This window comes from Zosterops lateralis (genome assembly GCF_965231275.1).
Source record: "Zosterops lateralis genome assembly, chromosome: 4".
NCBI classification, from domain to species: domain Eukaryota; kingdom Metazoa; phylum Chordata; class Aves; order Passeriformes; family Zosteropidae; genus Zosterops; species Zosterops lateralis.
In genome coordinates this window covers 40,221,470-40,241,676 of record NC_139765.1, presented here as the reverse complement: position 1 = coordinate 40,241,676, position 20,207 = coordinate 40,221,470, and the positions used below count along the sequence as shown (strand labels likewise).

Below are 20,207 nucleotides of genomic sequence, written 5' to 3'. Positions count from 1 at the left end.
AGTTAAAAAAAATAAAGACAGGGCAAATCAAAACACAGGAGCCACCAATTTATTTTTAAAATAAATCTTACAAAACTTAGTTCATTGATGAAAACATATGCTTACTAGTGGCGTGAACATGCAAAAATACAACTGTGAAATTTTGCTATAAAACAGCTATGTAACAACATAGCCGCTAACTAGTAACCAGTGAAAATCAGTTTAAAACAGTTTGTAGAAATAGTTGCTTTTATGACTGAATAGCAGGATTTCTGGGGGACTTCAGTGAGAGATCAGTACTGAGTATGAGAATGCTTGGTATTTCATAAATGAACTGTCATAAAGTTTCAGAAAAGGAAAAGATCTGGTGTTGAGCAAAAGTGAAGACTAAGCAGGTTAAAGTGTAGGGAAGGAAAGGAAAGTGTAGTGATTTTCAGTGAGCCGGCTGGAGAACAGTTTGCTGGTTACACATCACTGAACTACCCTGGGGGCAGCTGGCTGGAACACAATCACATATACAGGAAGTGTGATGGTATGATCGATGGTTTTGTGATAAGGGCCGTGTAAAGACAGAGAATTATGCCCCCAGGTACAAAACAAAACAAGACAAGACAAAACAAAAAACCAACCAACCAAACCAACAACAATCACCAAAAAACCCACAAAACCCCCACCCCACCCACCCCCCCGCAAAGAAAAAAAAAAAAAAAAAAAAAAAAAAAAAAAAAAAAAAAAAAAGACTCCTGGTTCCGGGCCATCCTGACGCCCCCGTGCCGCTCCGCTCCTGTCAGGCACCCCGGGCCCGCCTTTCCGCGGGGCGGGGAGTTTGCGGCGGCGGGGGCATGGCGGAGTCCGGCGGGAAGCGGGGCCAGCTCCTGGAGCTGTGGGGGCTCCTGCGGCCGTCGCCCCGCGAGGTGACGAGCGACCAGGAGGAGAGCGACGAGGACTTCGAGGAGCCGCTCTCGGTGGAGGACGCGCTCCTGGAGGCCGGGCAGGAGCTGTCGGTCGCGCTGCCGCCGCGCCGCTCCGGTGAGGGCAGCGGGCCGGGCCGGGGCTGCGGGGCCCTCCCCTCAGGGGGCCCTCCCCACACGGGGCCGGGGGCGCGGGGCCCTCACCGCACGGGGCCCTCTCCACATGGGGCCGGGGGCGCGGGGCCCTCACCGCGCGGGGCCCTCCCCTCAGGGGCCCTCACCGCACGGAGCCCTCCCCTCGGGGGGCCGGGGCTCCGCGCAGGGCCCGGGGGAGGCGAGCGGGGGGCCCGGGCCGCGGGCAGGGCGGCGGGGAGGCGGCGCTGGGCCCGGCCCGCTGTCCCTGCGCGGCGCTTCCTACCTGGGAAAGGTCCCGGCTCGGCCCTTCCCCGCTGCCCGAATTGGTCGTGTTATAAATGGATGTGCTGCCTAATTATCCAATCCAAAGAAAAACCTCCAAACAAAGTTAATTATAGCAGCAGTTTTAATCTGAGCAGCTTAAAAGTTACAATAATTTGCTAATAGTAAATAATATATATATATTGGTTCTTAAAATTAATACAAGAGCAGATGGACCGCGGGGTACCTACCCCCGTACAAAACCAAAAATAACCCGTTTGGACTTTGTATCATGTGTGTCGACACCCCTTCCCACCTGTATCATGTGTGCCAACACCCCTTCCCACCTATTTTCGATTCTTAAGATTTACATCACTGCCCTTATCTCCACCCATCACCACCCCTAGTGGCATGGTCCTTTTAATGGCCCCTTGGCTTACTTACACATGCGTATTAAGCCTCTATTATGTCAGTGAATACTGTATTTGCACATCCAAATAATTTCATGGCACACTAAAGCAATTTTTTTTTAAATTAACGTTTTTATGGATTTCCCCCAGAACTTTTCCATCTCCAGATAAATATGGCTTCCTTATCTCAGTCTCTTCCTCTCTACTGAACATCTGCTGGAGGAGAGGGGGAGATTTCCCCCTTTCTTCTTCCTAGAAAGTTACATTTTAGCTACTGTTTTTAAAATATTGATTACTGTTTCAATTTTGTCAGCACCAATCATACCCATTTATCACAGTCATAAGCGAAGGGACAGGGAACCGAAGTAGGTGGTGAATAGATAGTGGAAGTGTGATCTGTGTTTTCCTACTGGCACAGGATTGGAACAGTAAGAGAACAAGGTTTTCCCATTCAAGTTAACTTGACACGAAAAGAAGCGCATTTTTTTCTTTTATGACATATGAGGGTGTTGATACTTGGTGTTAATGATTTCCATGTTTCTTCTTAGACTTAGAAAAGGATATTAAGTTGGAGCAACCGCTGCATAAAAAGTATTTTATCTGCAAGTTGTTTTTAGAAGGGCTAAACTGGACTAAATAGCCAGGAAGAAATAAATAAGTTATTAGAAACTTGAGAGCTGTCCTGATGAGAAAGACACCCTGCTAAACATCTGTTCTGGTCATAGCAGTTGATCCCCAGTTGTTGATCAGGGAATGGTGTATTATTTTTTTGAAGGCAAAGAGGAGGCAAACCAGGTGATACAAAATGTTAAGAATTTATTGTATTACTTCCTTATAAATCTGGTGGTTTCAGTCACGGGAATTAATTGGTATACAAATGTATCTGAAGATTATACAGGCATTGTGATAGAATATTTAGTGATGAAACTGTTCAAAATTCAGTTATAAACTTGAGTTTGAATAAATAGTAAATCATAATATTAAGCCGTACGTATTTAATTACCTTAATAAATTCATAGGCAAGATTTATTCCTCATGCTTAGAGAAGGAATTTTAGTGCTGGTTTCTGAGTTTGGTTTCACTTTTGTTTTTAAATACTAGTGTGTTGGGAAAGATGAATCAGGGAAACCTTATAAATATGATTGCTTAGCAAAAGATTTTGAAAATATGAAACCTGTAATCGAAATGAAAGCGTACTTTGAGTTGTAGGATACCGAGTCTTAGTTACTAGATAACCTAAAGACAATAGCCTGGCCAGCTGAAGGATAATCCCTTTGGATTGAACAATACCTTTCTGCTGCTAAGGGATCCAAAGGTCAATGTAGCAAAACAGAAAAGTCTAAAGAGTAGTTTTTAGAGTTTAAAATGTAACACATGGTAATGTAGTAGTTCTTATAGGCTGTATGTAGTTTCTATAGGGTTTTGTGTCTTGTATTGGTTGGTCACTGTAAATTAGAATATTCATCACAAAAGGAGATATAATGTATTGTAACCTGGACCTCGCTCTCTTCTCTGCTCTTCTCTTCACTCTCTTGGTTCTCCTCTTCGCCCTGTCCCCTCTTCTCTTCTCTCTTCCCCCTGCACTCTGACCCCTGCCACGTTGCTCTAGCTCTCCCCTCTTCTTGCCAGCTTACCCTCTTGCTCTCTCTCTCCCTCTCTCTCTCTGGGACTTCCCTTCAGCCGAGGCTGGTGGCTGAAGGGAAGGCCCTTTCTACCCACGACCCTTGCAATAAAACCACATATTCTAGAATATCTCAAGTTTGCAGAATACCTTGTCCCTGATATCGAATGCCTCTACACTAGTGGAGAGACTGACATCAGGACTTTATGAAACCCCTGCTTTACTTTTACTACTGCAACTTACAGAAAAGATAAAAAAAAAAAGCTTTGAACCAACAAAACTCTTAATCAACACAAACTTTAATTTTTTATGACTGTCAATTAACACTGGATTTGTTTCTCTTTTGAATGATTCAGTTATTATACAGGAATGCAGCACCAAAAAGGAATATGAAGTAGTTGGACGTTTTCCATTAGTTGGCCCTTGGTGGAAAGTTAATGTTAAAGTTAAAAAAATGGGGTTGAAGTACTTTGTGCAAGGATATCCGTCGTATTTTCTGCAGACTGATGTAGAAGAAAACAACCAACAAGTATTTTCACTCTTTCTTACGCAATGTGATGTTCCTGAAGATTGGAAAAGAGATTTTTTTGCTTGGCTTCCTATGGACTCTGTGCTGAGTTTTAGCAGCCTTGAAGAAAAACTAAAACAGTTCCAAGTTTCACAGCTACAGCCAAAGAAGATCCAAAGAGATACCAAGAATTATGACATCTTCCATTATGTTTCAAAATCATGTAGGTATATCCTGTCTTAATTATTTTTAAGTGAAGGAGTTCTGTCTCATATACTGCACTCAAACTAGCATGTATTCATCTGAAATGTATGTTCAAATGAGTCTTTTATTTTAAAATATTTCGGGACAGCAGGACAACTGATCAGTTAAAGATAGGCATACAGGAGGACTTTGCTCAATTCTGTAGGGTAAGTAGAATTGTCTGTGCTAGGGACACTCCATCCCTGGAAGTGCTTAAGGCCAGGTTGGATGGGGCTCTGAGCAGCTTGGTCTAGTGGAAGGTGTCCCTGCCTGTGGCAGGGGTTTGGAACTATTTGATCTTTAAGGTCACTTCCAACTTAAACCATTTTATGCTTCTGTGATTCCACTGTGCAAAGACACTGATGCTTCCTGTAGTTTATTCAGCTATACCAAGGCTTATTGAAAAATGGGGTCAGCACTACTTAAGCCTGGTGGTAGTGGCTTTTTAGGGCTGCCAAATGTTCAAAAGTAGTATAGGTGCTTCTCTGGAGTGCAAGGATCAGTGAAGGAGTTCAGTGTAGTCCTGCACTAAATAGACTATCTAGGTGTGTTTGAATCCTGCCTGTCAGCGGATTGGGATGGCTTTGGAGCAGACTGTGGAAGCACTGGAGTGTCTCCACATGGAGATAGTTCAGACTTCTGAGGGTGCTGTTGTGAGCAGTGTTGGTGGGGTTACATGAGTGTGACTACCTGAGTGTTAGAGATTGGATCAGGAGTGTGTTTTTAAAGCAGACATCCCCCTTGTCCCCACTGTGATGCAGTCTCTGAGAGTACTGATTGTTTCCCTGCTGGATGAAACCCAAACAATTTTTTCCTAAAGCAGTTCAGGAAAAACAGAGTTTAAAAATTTTGAAAAGGATTACAAAAATAAGAAAAAGAAGAGAAATTTGTAATGTCTTGGATATAGGGGAGGCAGAAGGATAAAGCCAGAGTGGGTATAAATTGCTTTTCAACAATCTTTGTATATCACATAAAACTTCCTGTGTTTATGGTGCGTGCAGTTGCAGGGAAGGCGGTATTGGCAGCGCTGGCTTTTCCGAGGATACTGGAGTTCTTGCCGGTTCTTCTGCCACGGCACTTCTGCTGTCTGCTGGGTAACACGTGTTGGCAAAGCAAGGCTGATGTGGATGGCGAGGCGGTAGCTGACGAGATGGTAACAAAATTGGATGAGATGCTAAAGGATGAGCCATGGAAACTTGGATTCAGCAGGGTAAGTAATGTTACGTATGGTAAAAAATAGGGTGTTTGCTGCATTTGAGGTGCATTTGACTGCAGTGCTGTTTCAGTGGGATTCACTTGATTAAATGGGCATTTGTAGGGACTAAGCACAGTTAATTTGGAAATGGATGATATACTGGACTCAGCGAAGGGTTTTGTTTTTTCAGTTGGTCTAGAATAAATTAATGTCAGAAGATTTTTGAAAGTGGTTTTATTGGTTTTGTTACAACCATTTGTTTAGTATTTTCTACAAGGGACAGAAAATTAAATGCTTGAGGTAAGTGGGCCAAAAGTTAGACAGCTGATTAAAAATCCTCAATTCTTCTTTTCAATTTAATACTGGTAAATGAGACTTCATGTTTCTAATATGTAGAACAATATCTGTGGTCTCATAGTAGAGTTGTAAGTTTCTCTGTAAGAACTCATTTGGTCCAGTAGTTTGTTTTTTATAGTGGAATTTGCAGTGGTTGCTTACCCCTCCTGTTTTCCTTTGCTGCACTTGCCCTGAGCTTTGCTGCACCTCACCTTAGCAGTCACACACCTCTCATGAGAGCTGCAGCTTTAGTTGTTCACAAATGTGGTTGGTTTTCCCTCTGCTTTGGGCCCCCAGTGCTTTACTGATGGATGTTCTGACTTGCCTTTAAGAGCTCTGGCTTCAGAGATTCATCAGAGTAGCCAATATATTCCAGTGTTTCACATAATTTCCTGTAAAAAGATTTTCCTTGTGTCCAGTGTGGCTATTCCTTGATGCAATATGGACTTGTTGCTCTCTTGCTTCAAGGACCTGTATTGTCACTGCAGTTTTTTATTCCTTGAATACTCCCTTTAGCCTTTTCTCTTTAGACTGAGCAAGCGCAATTATTTTTCTTACTGTCAGTAGCTCATCTGTTTTGTACATCTCAATCTTTCACTATTTTGTGGTAGTGTCTGTAGAGGTGGTGTATTTCTCAAAATAACATGTTCAGAATTGGGTACAGTACTCTGCCTAATGGCTTTCCTGTGCTCTGTTTCTACAGTTTGTGTACCTTTACATGAAAATGTGTTATGTGGTGTGCACAAGTTCTCCCTAATACCCAATTTCTGTGTAAGGTTTTTTATTTTTATAGTTTCCATTTCATACAGAAGGGTAACTAAGGGGAATTATCATTCCAGCTTACTTTTAAGTATTTTGCTTTCAGGTAGCTTGAAATGCATAACTTCATACATCATGAAAAATACATACATTTTTTCAAATTTCCACCCTCTGAATTGCAATTTGTATTTACTAGGAAGAATGTTATTCTGCAAGAGGCTAACATCTTCTGAAATAAATCTATGTTTGCTTTTACTCTTTTTGGGGAGAAGATTATGTACAAGGAGTTGAAGCTTCCTTCCTGTGAGGCAACGTGGGCCGCCTTCTGTCAGTGTGAACATCTCCTCTTGAAAATTCCTGATTTGCAGAAGAATGCATTAATTTTGTATGATCAGCTCAAGACACGCTGTAGACAAATGGGACACACATATGAAGATCAAGATGAATTAGCTCATTTTGTATCCAAACACATGTCCATTGAGCATGTTTGGCAATCTCTTAAATTTTTGAAAGATCAGAATGTAGTGATTAGGGAGAAAAAGCTGGTGTTTCTGCCTCATCTTTACAAATCTGAAAAAGATATTGCAATGTATGTAGGTGACCTCCTGTCCAACCACACATGGAAACTGGATGTGGATGTGAAAAAGATACTTAGGGTTTCTGAGGCACCAAGAGAAACAGTAGAGAACAAAATAAATATTACCCAGGCATGTGAAATGGAGGACAATAATCCAGACAATCATAATGGTGAAAATCACTTTCCTGGAAAGGATGTGGGCTCTGTGTCTGGTATCCAAAGTAAAGCAGAGGTAGATGAAGATCAGGTGATTGCTGTAAAAAAAATTTGTTCTAATCCTGTCACAATCATAAGTGGACAAGGAGGCTGTGGGAAGAGTACAATAGTTAGCTGCCTTTTTCGTTATTTGAAGCAGATGGATAAAGAAGTGGAAGCTGCTTCTAAGGACTTTGAAGAAGACTTAGATGCATCTGAGGAATGGAATACGTTTGATCACCACTGGGAATCAGAGAATATATATGCAAAAAAAAATTTGAATGTACTATTCAGTGCACCTACAGGGAGGGCAACAAGTCTTCTGAGAGAAAAAACACAACTTCCTGCATATACAATGCATCAGGTAAGGTTTGTTTTGGGTTTTGGGGGTGGGTTTTTTTTTTTTTTTTTTTTTAAATTAGGTTCTGAAACACCTTTTGGCACTGCCCATTCTTGTTTTGGGAAAAAAGCGTGCTTTTTATTGAACTTTCCTTAAGAAATGTGAAGCCTGTTACTGTTAATGCTTCAGTATAGCTTATCAGCATCTGAAAGTCAGCATTATGTTTTGGTAAATCATAAATCAGTCATTTGAAATACATTATTTGCTAACTTTGGTTTCTTTACTATTTATATACATCTGAAATTTGTGCTTCTCTAGGGCATCCAGAGGGCATCCGGTTTTTTCGGCTTCTTAGTTTTGCATTTTATTTTAATGAAGACAAAAATAATTTCTAGGTGGTAGAGCTGTTTTCTAGGATCCTGTTGCCTAGCAATCATAGCAGCACATACATGAAAAGATCAGTAGCCTGGGGTTGAATAATGAGAGAAATTTCGTTTGCACAGTGTTTTCTTAATTAATGTTAGGTACTGTGGAATTTTTTTTCAAAAAAAGTAGAAAGCAAACTCCTTGTTAATAAACTTAGGCCAAGTCTCTGTTGTTCTAAGTAGCAAAACGTGCCAAGAAGACATTGGAGTTGTGGAATAACCCATATAAGCAGGAATTATAATAACATAAAAAGTACTATTGGGTTTTTTTATCTTTGGGGACTGGATAGTTACTGCAATTGCATGCAGTTTTGGGTATTTGGGTATACAGCAAGTTGTAGTAGGAGGTGTTCTCTTACTGAGCAACCTAATGGCCGACCTTGTGTCTTTAACAGTTCCTGCAGGAAAAAAAAACTGTGCTTTTATGTCGGTCACTGTGGCTAATCTCAGCTAGAAATGTATTCATGAAGGAGGAAAATAAGACTGAATGGTTGAGTCTTCTGGGTCTTTACAGGTGTAAGTTCAGAACTTTGGATAGCAGCTCTACATATATTAGAGGATACTACACTGTCTACTTTTATAACACAGTTTACAGTTGATTGGTGTCAGAGCTTGCTTTATTTTTATTTGCTTCTAGATTATCTATAGTTTTAAATCGTGGAGGCGGAGTGAGCAAGCACAGCCATGGAAGTTTTCTGGAGTTACGGTTCTCATTGTGGATGAAGGAAGTTTGGTGTCTGTACAAATTCTTAGTTTAGTTTTAAAACTCTTGTGTGAGCATGCTCAGCTTGCTAAACTTATTATTCTAGGTAAGTGAAACAACAAATTTAGCATTATACAATGTTCAATAATGCACAACATAGAGTGTAAGTATCAGAGCTCCCACCAAGTTTCTTAAAAATTCCAGAATATTACATTGTTCTGTACTTGGATACTTCTGCTATATCTTAAGGTCAGATGAGATAGACAGTTTTCCAAATGTCAGTAGGAAAGTATCTCCATTGTCTGTTTAGCAGTGTTTTGTCTTATTCTGGCTTCCATGTGATAGATTATTACATCTTGCAACTGGAAAACTTTTCTGATTTCCTTAAATGTGAAGGAGCTATTGCTAGCATATGAACAGTATTTTAGAAGGGAGTTTTCATGTCATTCTTAATGCTAGGATCATCTTGTTTTAATTTAAAAAGTAAAGCAAATGTAAAGTCAAATTTTTATGCTTTTTTAGAGGTTTCCTTTTTGACGTGCCATTTATGGCATTTGTTTTTAAATATGTAGCTTTCAAAAGTGTGTTTGAATAAGATGTGATGACTCTCAGTGCTCCTTAAGCAGAGGGATTTGTATTTGCTAGTAAAGCATTACTGAGTGAGGAGTATAAAAAGACCTAAACTACACACACCACAACCTTATTCGCAAAGTTTCTTAGATTCTTGAAAGTTTCATTTCATGTGAATTGTATTAAGGATGGATATTGCTATATAGAGGCTTGAGTATTCATTCCAATGTTCGTTTTTTTAAGACAATTTTCAACAGCTGATATGTTATACCTTCTCACAAAAACTAATGTGCATTCTGTTTAGGTGATACTAGACAGCTACCAAGCATAGACCCAGGGAACATGTTAGCTGATATCTTTGAGGGTCTGAAATCAAGAGGCTTTTCTGTGGAACTGCGAACTAACCACAGAGCTGAATCGCAACTAATTGTAGATAATGCCTCAAGGTAGGATATCCTGATGTGTGTGTGAAGAATTCTTGATATTCTTGCCTGGCCTTTTACCTGCAAATAGCAGTGCATCCAGATTTGACTCTGTGGTACTGCTTCTGTTAGTTTTTTTAAAAATCCAAATCCGTAACATTGGTTTTAAAAACAAACAAACCCCCAAAAGAACAGCAACAAAGCCCTATAGATTGTTTCAGAAATATATATTGAACAAAAAAAATTGTGTGCTGGAATGCTCTTGAACTTTATGGGATGTATTTCACTATTATGCTGTCAGATACTCTCTGTTTTCAAATGAGTTGTAAATGCACAACTGACTTTATGCCTTCTAAAACGGCTTACAATTGCTCCTCTAAAAAGGAAGTTTTAAAGACGTTGCTGATAAATGTGACAACTAAAACAGACTGAATTGCTTGGAGAGTTTAGATGTCAAGGGCCATTACATCACTGTTTCTTTCTATTTTTTTTTCTGTATCAATACCTAAAGAGTACAAGTGTTTCCAGCATTTGCATTACTTCTGTTTTGGAAATAATCCTGTTTCCTATCAGCGCTTGACTTCTTTTTTAAACCTCTAAGAACAAAATCTAGGTTTTGATGTTAATTAAATCTGAGAATACTCTGAACATTTGCAAGATGTCCAGTACTACTAAGTGTTCAACAAACATTCTTACTTACTTTTTAAAAAACACTTCTGTTTTACTCCATTTTGCTCCCATAGGAGAAACTGTATGGGTAATACTAAGTATCTGCTGCAATGATGGAGGGTTTAGAGAATAAACTACCAATTTTTTCAATGCAAAGTTAAGTTATGCTCTGAGGAAAGAGTTTTCAGGGCATGTAGTGTAGATGACAAAAAATTTCTAGGTTGTGAGCCTCAGGGTGATGCAGATGATGATATGCTGGAATTTTTTAACTGAAAGTAACTTTTTGGTTTCCCTCCAATGCTCTGGTCCAGAATCTCTCACCGGCAGTTTCCTGAATTTGATGAGGTGCTGAAAGTTTCTGCTTGGAATGAGAAAATGTCAATGCCAATCCCGGAGAAGAAATTTATTTTTATTGCTTTGCCTGCTGGCGGGAATTTGGAAAGTACGTGTGTACGGTCAGTCTGTGATCTTGATTTTCCCTTTGGTAAAGCATAGACTATTGTCTGGAACAAAAATTTTGGGAAGGTTTCAGTCTGACTTTGTTTGTGGTATCAATTTAAATGCTACATTAAGTGTTTGTCTTTTGGCTTCTGTAATTGTACACAGCAAGACCTGTAAGTGCGAAGAATGGGCTGTAGAGCTCCAGCTCACCAGTTAGACTTTGAAATGGGGGACAGCTTCTACCACTGTAATTGAATGTGGTTGTTTTTTTATATTGTAGCTGGAGCTGTCAAACCTTAAGATATGTTCAGAATTGATTCAGAGATGAATCATTTGAGTAAAAAGTGACTGTAAAAGTATGGTGTGCTGGACAGGAATGTCCTCCCAACTGTAGAGTTAGGAAAATTCTAAGAAGTGATGCCAGTGTCCCTTGTAAAATGTTTTGGGGTCAGGGCTAGAGCCATTGTTTACTGAGGTTTTTTGACATTTATTGGGTATAAGTGGATTGAGTGGCCTCTCTTTTATATGCATCAAAAACTTCAAGGGTAATGCAGAAAAAAAATAGTACAACCATTATCACCTTATCTTACTCTAGAAAATACTCAGCAAACAGAATACTAAAAGTAGATTTTTTCTGTGAAATCCATGTTTATGTGGCTTAAAAATGTTTGATCTTTACCTCTTCAGTGTTCTGTATCAAAACCTTATTTTGCATGAAGTTGCTCAATGCAGCTGTTGTTTAACACAGAAATAAGGATTTGTTTCTCTGTATCACTCTTATTTCTCAAATTTCAATAGTGGATTAACTGCATGATGTTTTCTTGAGTGTTTTGTGGTATATTTCTGTTACTTTGGGGGGTATGTAATTTTGTGTGGGAGTTTTTTTTTGGGGGGGGTTGTTTGTTTTTTTTTTGTTTTAAACAAGTTGAGATGTCATTAAAGTGAGAAATAAGCAAAGGCAATTTCATACTGAATTATATTTTTCTTTTTAAATCTCTGAATATTTTTATGTCTTACCTTTTATGTCTTTTAAAACAGATTTACAAACTGCAATAAAGATTTTACTTAAAAAAGGGCCAGGATTGGAGGATGCTGAACAATCACAATTCATTGCTTTCAGAAGGTAACGGGGTATGCAGGCAGACATTGTAAAGCTCCTTGCTGGCAGACACAATCTAAAAAAAGCTGAGTGCCTTGAGTTGTAGAGACTAGTGGATGTAGCATAAAACTACGAGATACTTGGAATACTCATCACTTAAGAAGGGTGGGATGTAGAGCTCTAACACACTTTGAAGAAAGATTGGAAGTTAGTTATCACAGGAGCATGAATAGTATGCATGGCTTGGCAGAAACACTGAAGAGAAAAAAGGGATAATGAGCACTAATACTATAGTCCATAACCTTACGTTCTGCAGAAAAGGCTACTTAGGAAAAAGCTCCACCTTTAACTGTGAAAAACTTTTTCTCAGTAAGTAAAAAACACCCACTGTTTACAGGTTCCCAGTGAGCTAATAAGTGGTTTGTGAATGCTGAGTAACTCTGATATCAAATTTTTCTCCAGTCTGCATTCAGGTACAACACTGTTATTAGTGATTTTTTGTGTATGATTCTTCTAGAATATATTTATAGGTACTTAAGCTGCATTTAAAAGTTAAAATTCCAGGTCTTTAAAAAGCAAATAAATCTTGCTATTTTTAATATATTCACAGACAGAAAATAATCTGTCCAGGTTTTAGTTTTTCTTTATTTTTCTTATTTATCTTAAAAACAAATCTAGCTAATCTAAGTGTACAGGACAAAAACTTTCTGTGGTATTTAGACAAAACTGTTCCTTTACTGCTCTGTCTTCTAAACTCTAAGTAATTCTTCTTAATATGTGGTGGAAGATCATCAGAGAAAAAAGGGGCTTCTTCCACTATTTATAAATTAATGCTAATGTGACATTGTAATTGTATGTTTTGTATATAATTATTTTGTTCATGTTCTTGTTTTGTATGATTTAGGCAAGATTGTGATCTGATAAATGAACTTTGTTGCAAACACTATTCAAATCATGTAACCAGGTAAGCCAGTGTTTCGCATTTTTCCTGTGACCAATCTAGTCTTGTTTTTTGAAAGTGTTATAGGCAGGCCAACACTGTAAAATAAGATTGTAAAACTTCCAATGTTTCATCTGGATCTGATTATGTTATAAATCATTCATATAATAAACTTTATTTGGTGGTTCTTTAATCTCATTTTGAACAGTGGTAAACTGCTTTTCATTTAAATCCACTATGTGAATTATAAGATGTTAAGTTACTATTTAATATTCAAAATTCATATAAAAGCAACATGAAAAAAACCCTCAAGGTTAATTTTTTTTTATGCTACTATATGATTTCTAAATAGATTCTGAAATATTTTTGTTCTACTCTATATTGCTGGTTTCTTACCAAGTGGTTTTACAAAAGTTCAAGACACAAATGTGTTACCCTAACTACTCTGAATATTATTGACGTTTTTAATCTGGGTCAAGTATAGAGAGTGGAAATAGAAAAAATACTGAGAGATGGTAAATGCACACATTGTAAATACATTTTCCCCTTCTTCTTTCTCTGACCTAGAGACCACAAGAACCGACTTCTGTTTCAAGTGGGCGACAAGATTGCCAGCACGCGCAATGTGTATCTCAAGGATCTCTTGGCAGCCTCTGGTGTCAGAGAGGTTCCTAAGGGCCAGGAATGCAGAAATGGAAAAATCACACTCACTGCAGAGGCTGATGAGGAGGGCAAACGACTCTGCAATGGAGATATATTTTTCATAAGAGAAGTAAGTCCTTGCTGCACGAACTTGCACAAAGAAAACCTGGTGGGAAATGATTCAGTGCTTGTTGAATCCCCAGAACAAAACAATTCACACTTTTTAAGTTTAGTCCGTAATACATACTTAGTTCTGCTAAAGAGTCATGTAAAAGACATGAAAGAGGCAAGGTATGATAGAGGATTTAAAAACCTCAATTCTGGGCTTTTTTGTACAATGTATTTTAGTTGGTCTGATTGTATTCAGTGTATATACGTTCTGTAAATACTCAAATGTATTGTAATTGAAAGAGATAACGTTTAACATAGTCTGAAGTAATGTTACAGTTCAAGTTTTCCCTGGCAGAAAACCAAGCTGGCCTAAAAGTAACAGCAACAAAAAAATGGGTTTTTTTCTGGGTTCAGTGAGTTGAGCAGTGAAAGTATCAGGAGTTAGGGTAGGCCCTGAACAGTGAAAACTGTTGAGGGTGGTCAGTGAAAGACAGCAATCAATTGGGTTTAGCATCTTCTGAAACTTTGAGTTGGTTGATGTTGCAGCCATTGTAATTTCAAGGAAAGCTAGAATAGGGAAGTACAGACGTTGCTCCAGCTGCTGATCCAGGCTCACTGCTGAGTGTTGTGCTATTCCTTTAGGATACAGAAATTGATAAGCAGCGCCTTCTGACCATCAACAGCACGTATGGCTCTACATTCACTGTGAACTACAAGGCACTGAAGAAGCTGTGTCACATAAAGCATGCCTGGGCCAGAACTATTCACACATTCCAGGTAAAAACACAGCAGCTGTGAGCTCAGCTAATGCACTGTATTCTCATAAAAGAATCAGAAACTTTTCTTAAAACTAGAGTTCCTTGAATGCAGGATAGAAAATATTCTTGGAGTGTCCCCAGTTGCCTCCAACTTCCTCATCCTTGTCTTTTTTAAAACTATTTCCTGGAGCTCAGCCTTTGACCCAGTGTTGTGCCACGTTTCAGGGCTCTGAGGAAAGGACGGTGGTGTACGTGGTTGGCAACGCGGGCCGGCAGCACTGGCAGCACGTGTACACAGCTGTGACCAGGGGACGCTGCCGTGTCTATGTTGTGGCTGAGGAGCAGCACCTCAGGAAAGCAGTAAAGAACAAGGAGATAACCAGAAAAACGTGTCTGAAGAGGTTTTTGAGAGAGGCAATTGCAGAAACAAACAACTGTCCCACACAAATGTCCTCTCCTCTGGTGAAGTGCTGGCAAAGTCAAGAGCTTGAGACTCAGTCTGTTTCTGATACTCAAGGTGCTCCTGACCCACCTGAACTTCAGAGTGACCTTGTGATACAGGAAGGGTCATCACTTCTCACTAAAGAGCAGATGGGCAGTTCTCAGCAAAGTCCATGTAAAAGACAAACTCCTGCATCTGAGGATGCTACAGAAAAACCTCCTGTAAGTATCTCCTTACTGAAAAAGTTTAAAACAAACTTTTGCATTTTCTTTCACCATTACATGTCACCTGGGCACTGTTATGATTGTTTTATTTATTTACTTAATAATTTTCAAGTTGGCCAGTAATTGGTGAAGCAGTCAAATTTGTCAGATGACTTTGCAGAGTAATATATGGCTAATACAGAAAAAAAAGTTTAATGTCAACTTTAAGTAGTAAAGTTATGTATGGTTTTACTCTTAGAGTGATCTGTTGGCCAGCTTAGCCTGTATCAGCTTATGGTTTGTGCACAAATGTCAGTTTTTAGGTGACATGCTGTGAGAGATGTATATAAAATTTAATAATTGAAATTGATTTTTATAAAGTCAAACCTGCTAACAGATGCTGCTTTTTTCATTACATCTACTTTCTGAGCTCATGGAGAAAGAGCCTTTTTTGAAGAAGCGAATATATTTTAGGTCTATTTCAAATTTGGTAACATTTTTGTTTTGTTTTGACAGACAACAGTAAAAGAATCCCCACTTGGATCTTCCAGACTTAAGAATCTAACTTTGGGACAGCAAACTCCTAGGAAGCTTTTCAAAAGCTAACATTGGTCTTGGTATGAACCTTTACTGAACCTGTTCAAGGTTTTTGGGACAGAGAAGCTGAATATGCAGGTGCCTTTCAAAGGTTTTCTTGGTTTTGCATGTTCTGCCAAGAACAGCTTGTTTTATGCTGAGCCTCTTACATTTTCAGTGATCCATTTTTAGTAGATTCATTGGTATACTGGTCATCAAAAATCACATAAATCTCTGTTTTGCTGAAGAATGAACTTACAGGTCTTTGAGGATCCAGATGTTCCCTTAAAAAATACACAAGGATGTATTTTGATTTAAAGACTCCTAGCTGTCCATACCAAGATTTACCTATCTCAAATGCTACAGTATTGATGAGGTGCTCTTACTGATGTGCCAAAACTGTAGTTTCCTTGAGGAAAAAAAAAACAGTTTAGAAACGGGTCTAGGTTTTTCTGATGTGGCAGATTTGTAGCCATGAAGCTTTGATGGATTATGGATTTTAATCTTGTTATAGGCATAACAAGAAAGTTGCAATCAGCGACATAGAAAACTTCTTCTATGATGTTGAACTTGCCATTAGCTGCTTTAGCTAATAGTTCTGTACTGATGATGATCTTGGTAAGAAAAGCAAAAGTCCAAATCAGAGTTCAAATAACATTCCACTTTCAACTTTCTCATGTGTACTATGGGACTTGGTGCATTGGACTTTTGAGATTAATAAATTGAATGTTAAATCAAACATCAGACACATTGTGCTACAATTTGGACAACTTGGTTAGCTGTAACAATTTTTTTTTTCCACACAGAGTAGGAAAAAGTATACCACAAATCTAAAAACGGGGTTTTTTTCTAAAACTGTGTGAAAAAACCGTGGGAAAAATATAAAGTTGAAAAACTGTACCTCATTTTTAATGTTTTTAAGTCACTGTTTATTTCAATTTATACAGTTTTTCCATACAAATATTTGCAACAGTTTGAATTTCAAAAAACATAACATAGACGATAAATATCATGCTATTAAAGTATTAAATTTGTACAAAAATACTTTACAGTTTAATACTTATTTGTTACAAATAAAAATACATATTTAAGTGACTCATGAACCTTGGAGTTTTTGTCTTTTGTTTGGATTTTTTTTTTCTTTACATGATTCAGCCTTGAATGCCATTCTGACCTTTTCTGGCAGTGCTGAAATAGAAATCAGGGATACTTGTGTGTGCAGGGCAGGTGAGCTTGTTTATGTACTGGAAACAGCAACAGGGATACATTAAACAGTTTAAATTGACCAGAAACAACTCTGTAAGGTGATTGCTTAGATATGGAGACTCTACAAATGTACAAATCCAGTATCTTTATATTCACCAATAACAATAATTACCAATAACAACTTGAATACCAGAATAAACCAATGCAGCTGCTGGTGAGCATATAAAGCAACTGGCAGTATTTTATTGCTTGGGGGAAGTGGGGAGAGAAGAAAATTTGTGTGATGTGTTTGTAAAATATATTTACAATTTTAAATTCCAAAAATGTGTTGCAGGGAGTAATGTTTATCCTAATGAAGGCTGAAAACAAAGCATAATAAATAGGACCTTTCTTCCTTCAAGAAACAGATCGACTTAAAAAACTCATGTATGACAGTACAAGTTTACAGGTTTATGGATCATTAAAGAGCTTTTGTATCATAATTTTAAAAAAGCCATTTTCTTTTAAAAAAATCTTCCTAATTTGTCTGAACTCATTTCAGTTTCGCTCTTTCAGTAATCCCCCATCAGAGGTTTTATCCCACTAAAAAAGTCTCTGCTTAAAAATCCCCTCAGGTCGCAAGACATACCAATAAATATTTCATTGCATAGGGTATAACATATGTTCTAACAAAGTTTGCTGAAGTGGGGATTAATGTTCAATGCAAACTGCAGCTTTCCTGCAAGCATTTTGTTATAACATCTAAACCCTGCTTTGTCTAATAAGTGCACCCTTCTCGCCAGCGAATAAGGTTTCCAAAATCACAGATGTAGCCATTTCCTAGGAAAACCCAGTGCAGTAAACCACTCTGCCTTGTCCATCAGACAGCAGCACCTTCCTGATAAAAGGATTTTTAAAAAATGCATAACCTGGATACTACTGTTTCTTAGCAGAGGTTAACTCCATGTTTTTCCCTCAAACAGCTGCTGCTGCTGAAGGGAGAAGAACATTTAGGTCATGTTTAAAACATCTCCCCAGTTTCTTATTTGGGGAAAAAAAAGGCCCTTATGTATTTTTTTACTGTTACTAAGCCTAGATCGTTTAGAATGGAATGATTTGACTTAATGAAGAATGAAACTATTTCCAAAATAACCATGGATTAATAGAAGCCTTGAGACAGACCAACTGACCTTCTGTGCTTTTCAGTGCTGTACAGCATCTGAGCCTCAATCTCAGAGAAATCTTGAATGGATTTAGCACCATAATTGTCTTTTGTTACCGAGTGTCCCACTCCATTGGTTTCTGCTATAAGGTGTTTGTAGGATCCCGTGTCTCCGTACTAAGACTGGTGTGCCCGCTCTGCTGAAGGAAGGCAGCGTTCGGGTCGCTCCACTCCCCGCTCCCTGATGTGTGTTGTTCTGAGCTTCCTTTCTGAGATGCCAGTGGGTTTCTGCTAATGACCAGTTCCAGCTTATTGCCAGATTCTGCGATGAGGGGCACAACCAAACAGCAGTCAAAGTCTCTGGTGCGAACATGGTTTACCTGATTGATGAGAAGATTGAATTTTGTTACCATTTTAGGAAATAAAAATGAGATCATATGAGAAACAAATTTATCCTTGAGTCTATGGAGTTTAACTATTCCAAGTAGAGAATTGCCCAATATAAGACTATTTAACCCTGATGTCTGGTCTGAAGTCATCAGTTAAGTTTCCTACTCACTTTTAAACAGAATGTAGCTGAAGTGGGGTATTTTTACGCTGGTGCTGGCAGTTGCCAGCTTTCACAATGCTTGCTTCAATAATGACATTTAACAGCACATAGTTTTTCTGTCTTTCGTAGTGTTCATCAATTTAAATGCATCAGAACACATATGAAATTTCAGTTCAGGTTTTCTCTGCTTTTAGCTAATATATATAAATTTATATAAAGTATTTTATTAGGCTAGTTGAGAAATAATTTGGCTTTTTCATCATAGTCCAACTTGGCACTGTGGTAAGTGTGGTGCTGAGTGAGTATTACATTATTCCAACTATGTCAGTCAACACTTGGATTAAACACAGAAATAATTCTCAGGTTGGTATCAAGAAAAGCAAAAAAGAAAAATCTGTCTAGAAATGCTGTGGGAAATTCCAGCTTCTTAATGAGAATTTGTATATCTCCTTTGGAGTTCTAAAATATCTAGCATTCTGAAAGAATTTGTTTCTATAAACCTGACTACATAGGAAAATCCAGCTTTGGTGGTACTGCATATAAGTCCAAAGCTCCATGAAGTGTTGCCTTTTCTTGCCAAGAAAAGAAATCCAAGAAATCTACACAGCACAGCCTATGGTGCAGAGCAGTTATGGTCATTTTTCCTTCCTGGTCTCCCTACGCACATCCTTTTCCAGCAGAAATACAAACAAACAGTGGTGCACATTATTTAAAATATAATAAGCAATGTAGATTACAGGGCTATTCCAAGTAACAAAACCGCAAAACTGCAGTTTTCTACAATCACATCTCCAAAGACACATACCCAAATACCCCCCAGTGTGGTTATAAACCTTTTTACAAAGTAATCTGTATGTCATGTCCCTTCATGGCAAACCTGCACAGTGCCAGAAACATTACCTGTAGAAGTCTGTCATATGGTTTTAAACCTCCCAGATCACCAGGGCCAGCTGGTCGAATGTTTTTAACATACACTCCTTTTTCCAATAAACCATCTGAGACACTGAACCCAAAGTCTTCTCCATCAGAGTCCTTGTACAAAGTTACCTGTGGAGGAGAGATGATGTGATGAGAATGAAAAAACCCTTTGTCCTCATTTCTACAAGCATGAGGCAGGTTTTCTTCTTAGGATGGTTTTGGTCATTATTTTTTTTTTACTTTAGAGTGATCACTTACCTACTATTTGGTACTTACAGTATTAAAGTTGTCCCCAATTTGACATTATGTTAATATTCTCAGAAGCCACCTTATTCTTCTGTAAATAAACAGCCCTTTTCACTTCTGCTTGACAGCTGGAAATTTGTGGTATTTAGCCCACCTTTTCTGGTGTCACATTTTGATTCTTAGTGTTTTTTTCTCTGTTCTCTACTCTGTCAGGATCTCTGTCAGGATCTGAGTACAAGATAAGGCTTACTTTTGCTTCAAGTATGAAGACCTGGCCTCAACCAAACAACTGGTGTTGCATCTTGCAATCAAGGGAACAAAGATGATTGTCAGTGTAAGCTCTAGACTGCCTGGTTTTGGCCTGGCAGTGGTCCACCCTGTACAGCCTAACCTCAGAAGTGCTCAGTATAAGAGTTATAATGCAATCTTTTAGGGAAGTACAAATAAGGCTCCTTCTGAAAGAGCTTGCAGGCAGTGTTCTAACAGTTACATAACCACGAGGTGGCCATTCAAAAGCAGGAAATAGAAGATAATAAAACAGTCAGGAGAAGGTTTTTCAGGTGTTCAGAAGACAAGTCCTCATAGATAGTTTTGTGAATTCAGCTATTTGACAGATAAAGATAGACTTTTTTGTGGATAAATGGCATGCTTACATTTTTATTTTCTCTTGGTCCT

At 38.5% G+C, this 20,207-nt stretch overlaps 2 protein-coding genes across 11 annotated transcripts in view; one reads left to right on the top strand and one right to left on the bottom strand.

Annotated features, from left to right (window-relative positions):
- The first annotated feature begins 681 nt into the window (after positions 1–681).
- Positions 682–17,466, top strand: HELB (DNA helicase B). The gene is made up of 13 exons (XM_083859445.1): positions 682–1,008; positions 3,674–4,048; positions 5,070–5,278; positions 6,631–7,494; positions 8,533–8,704; positions 9,473–9,614; positions 10,571–10,701; positions 11,739–11,823; positions 12,704–12,763; positions 13,307–13,511; positions 14,135–14,269; positions 14,476–14,913; positions 15,412–17,466. The coding sequence occupies exons 1-13, from the start codon at positions 822–824 to the stop codon at positions 15,499–15,501; spliced, it is 3,093 nt and encodes a 1,030-aa protein (XP_083715571.1). The 5' UTR covers positions 682–821; the 3' UTR covers positions 15,502–17,466.
- Positions 17,467–17,631: 165 nt separating this feature from the next.
- Positions 17,632–20,207, bottom strand: part of GRIP1 (glutamate receptor interacting protein 1) — a gene marked incomplete at its 5' end in the record, with an annotated part of 314,511 nt that continues 311,935 nt past the window's right edge. For all 10 annotated transcript variants that reach the window (XM_083859440.1, XM_083859441.1, XM_083859436.1 and 7 more), the window contains 2 exons: positions 17,632–18,198; positions 19,269–19,415. In XM_083859440.1, coding sequence (XP_083715566.1) covers positions 17,962–18,198; positions 19,269–19,415 — 384 coding nt within the window. In that variant the 3' untranslated portion in view covers positions 17,632–17,961. The remainder of the gene's footprint in view (positions 18,199–19,268; positions 19,416–20,207) is intronic.

Excerpts from the sequence above, each read along its gene's own strand:
- HELB (XM_083859445.1), top strand. The coding sequence starts at position 822 with ATGGCGGAGTCCGGCGGGAAGCGGGGCCAGCTCCTGGAGCTGTGGGGG. Across the intron at positions 7,495-8,532 it reads CTGCATATACAATGCATCAG|ATTATCTATAGTTTTAAATC; the intron begins GTAAGGTTTGTT and ends ATTTGCTTCTAG. Across the intron at positions 12,764-13,306 it reads TATTCAAATCATGTAACCAG|AGACCACAAGAACCGACTTC; the intron begins GTAAGCCAGTGT and ends TCTCTGACCTAG.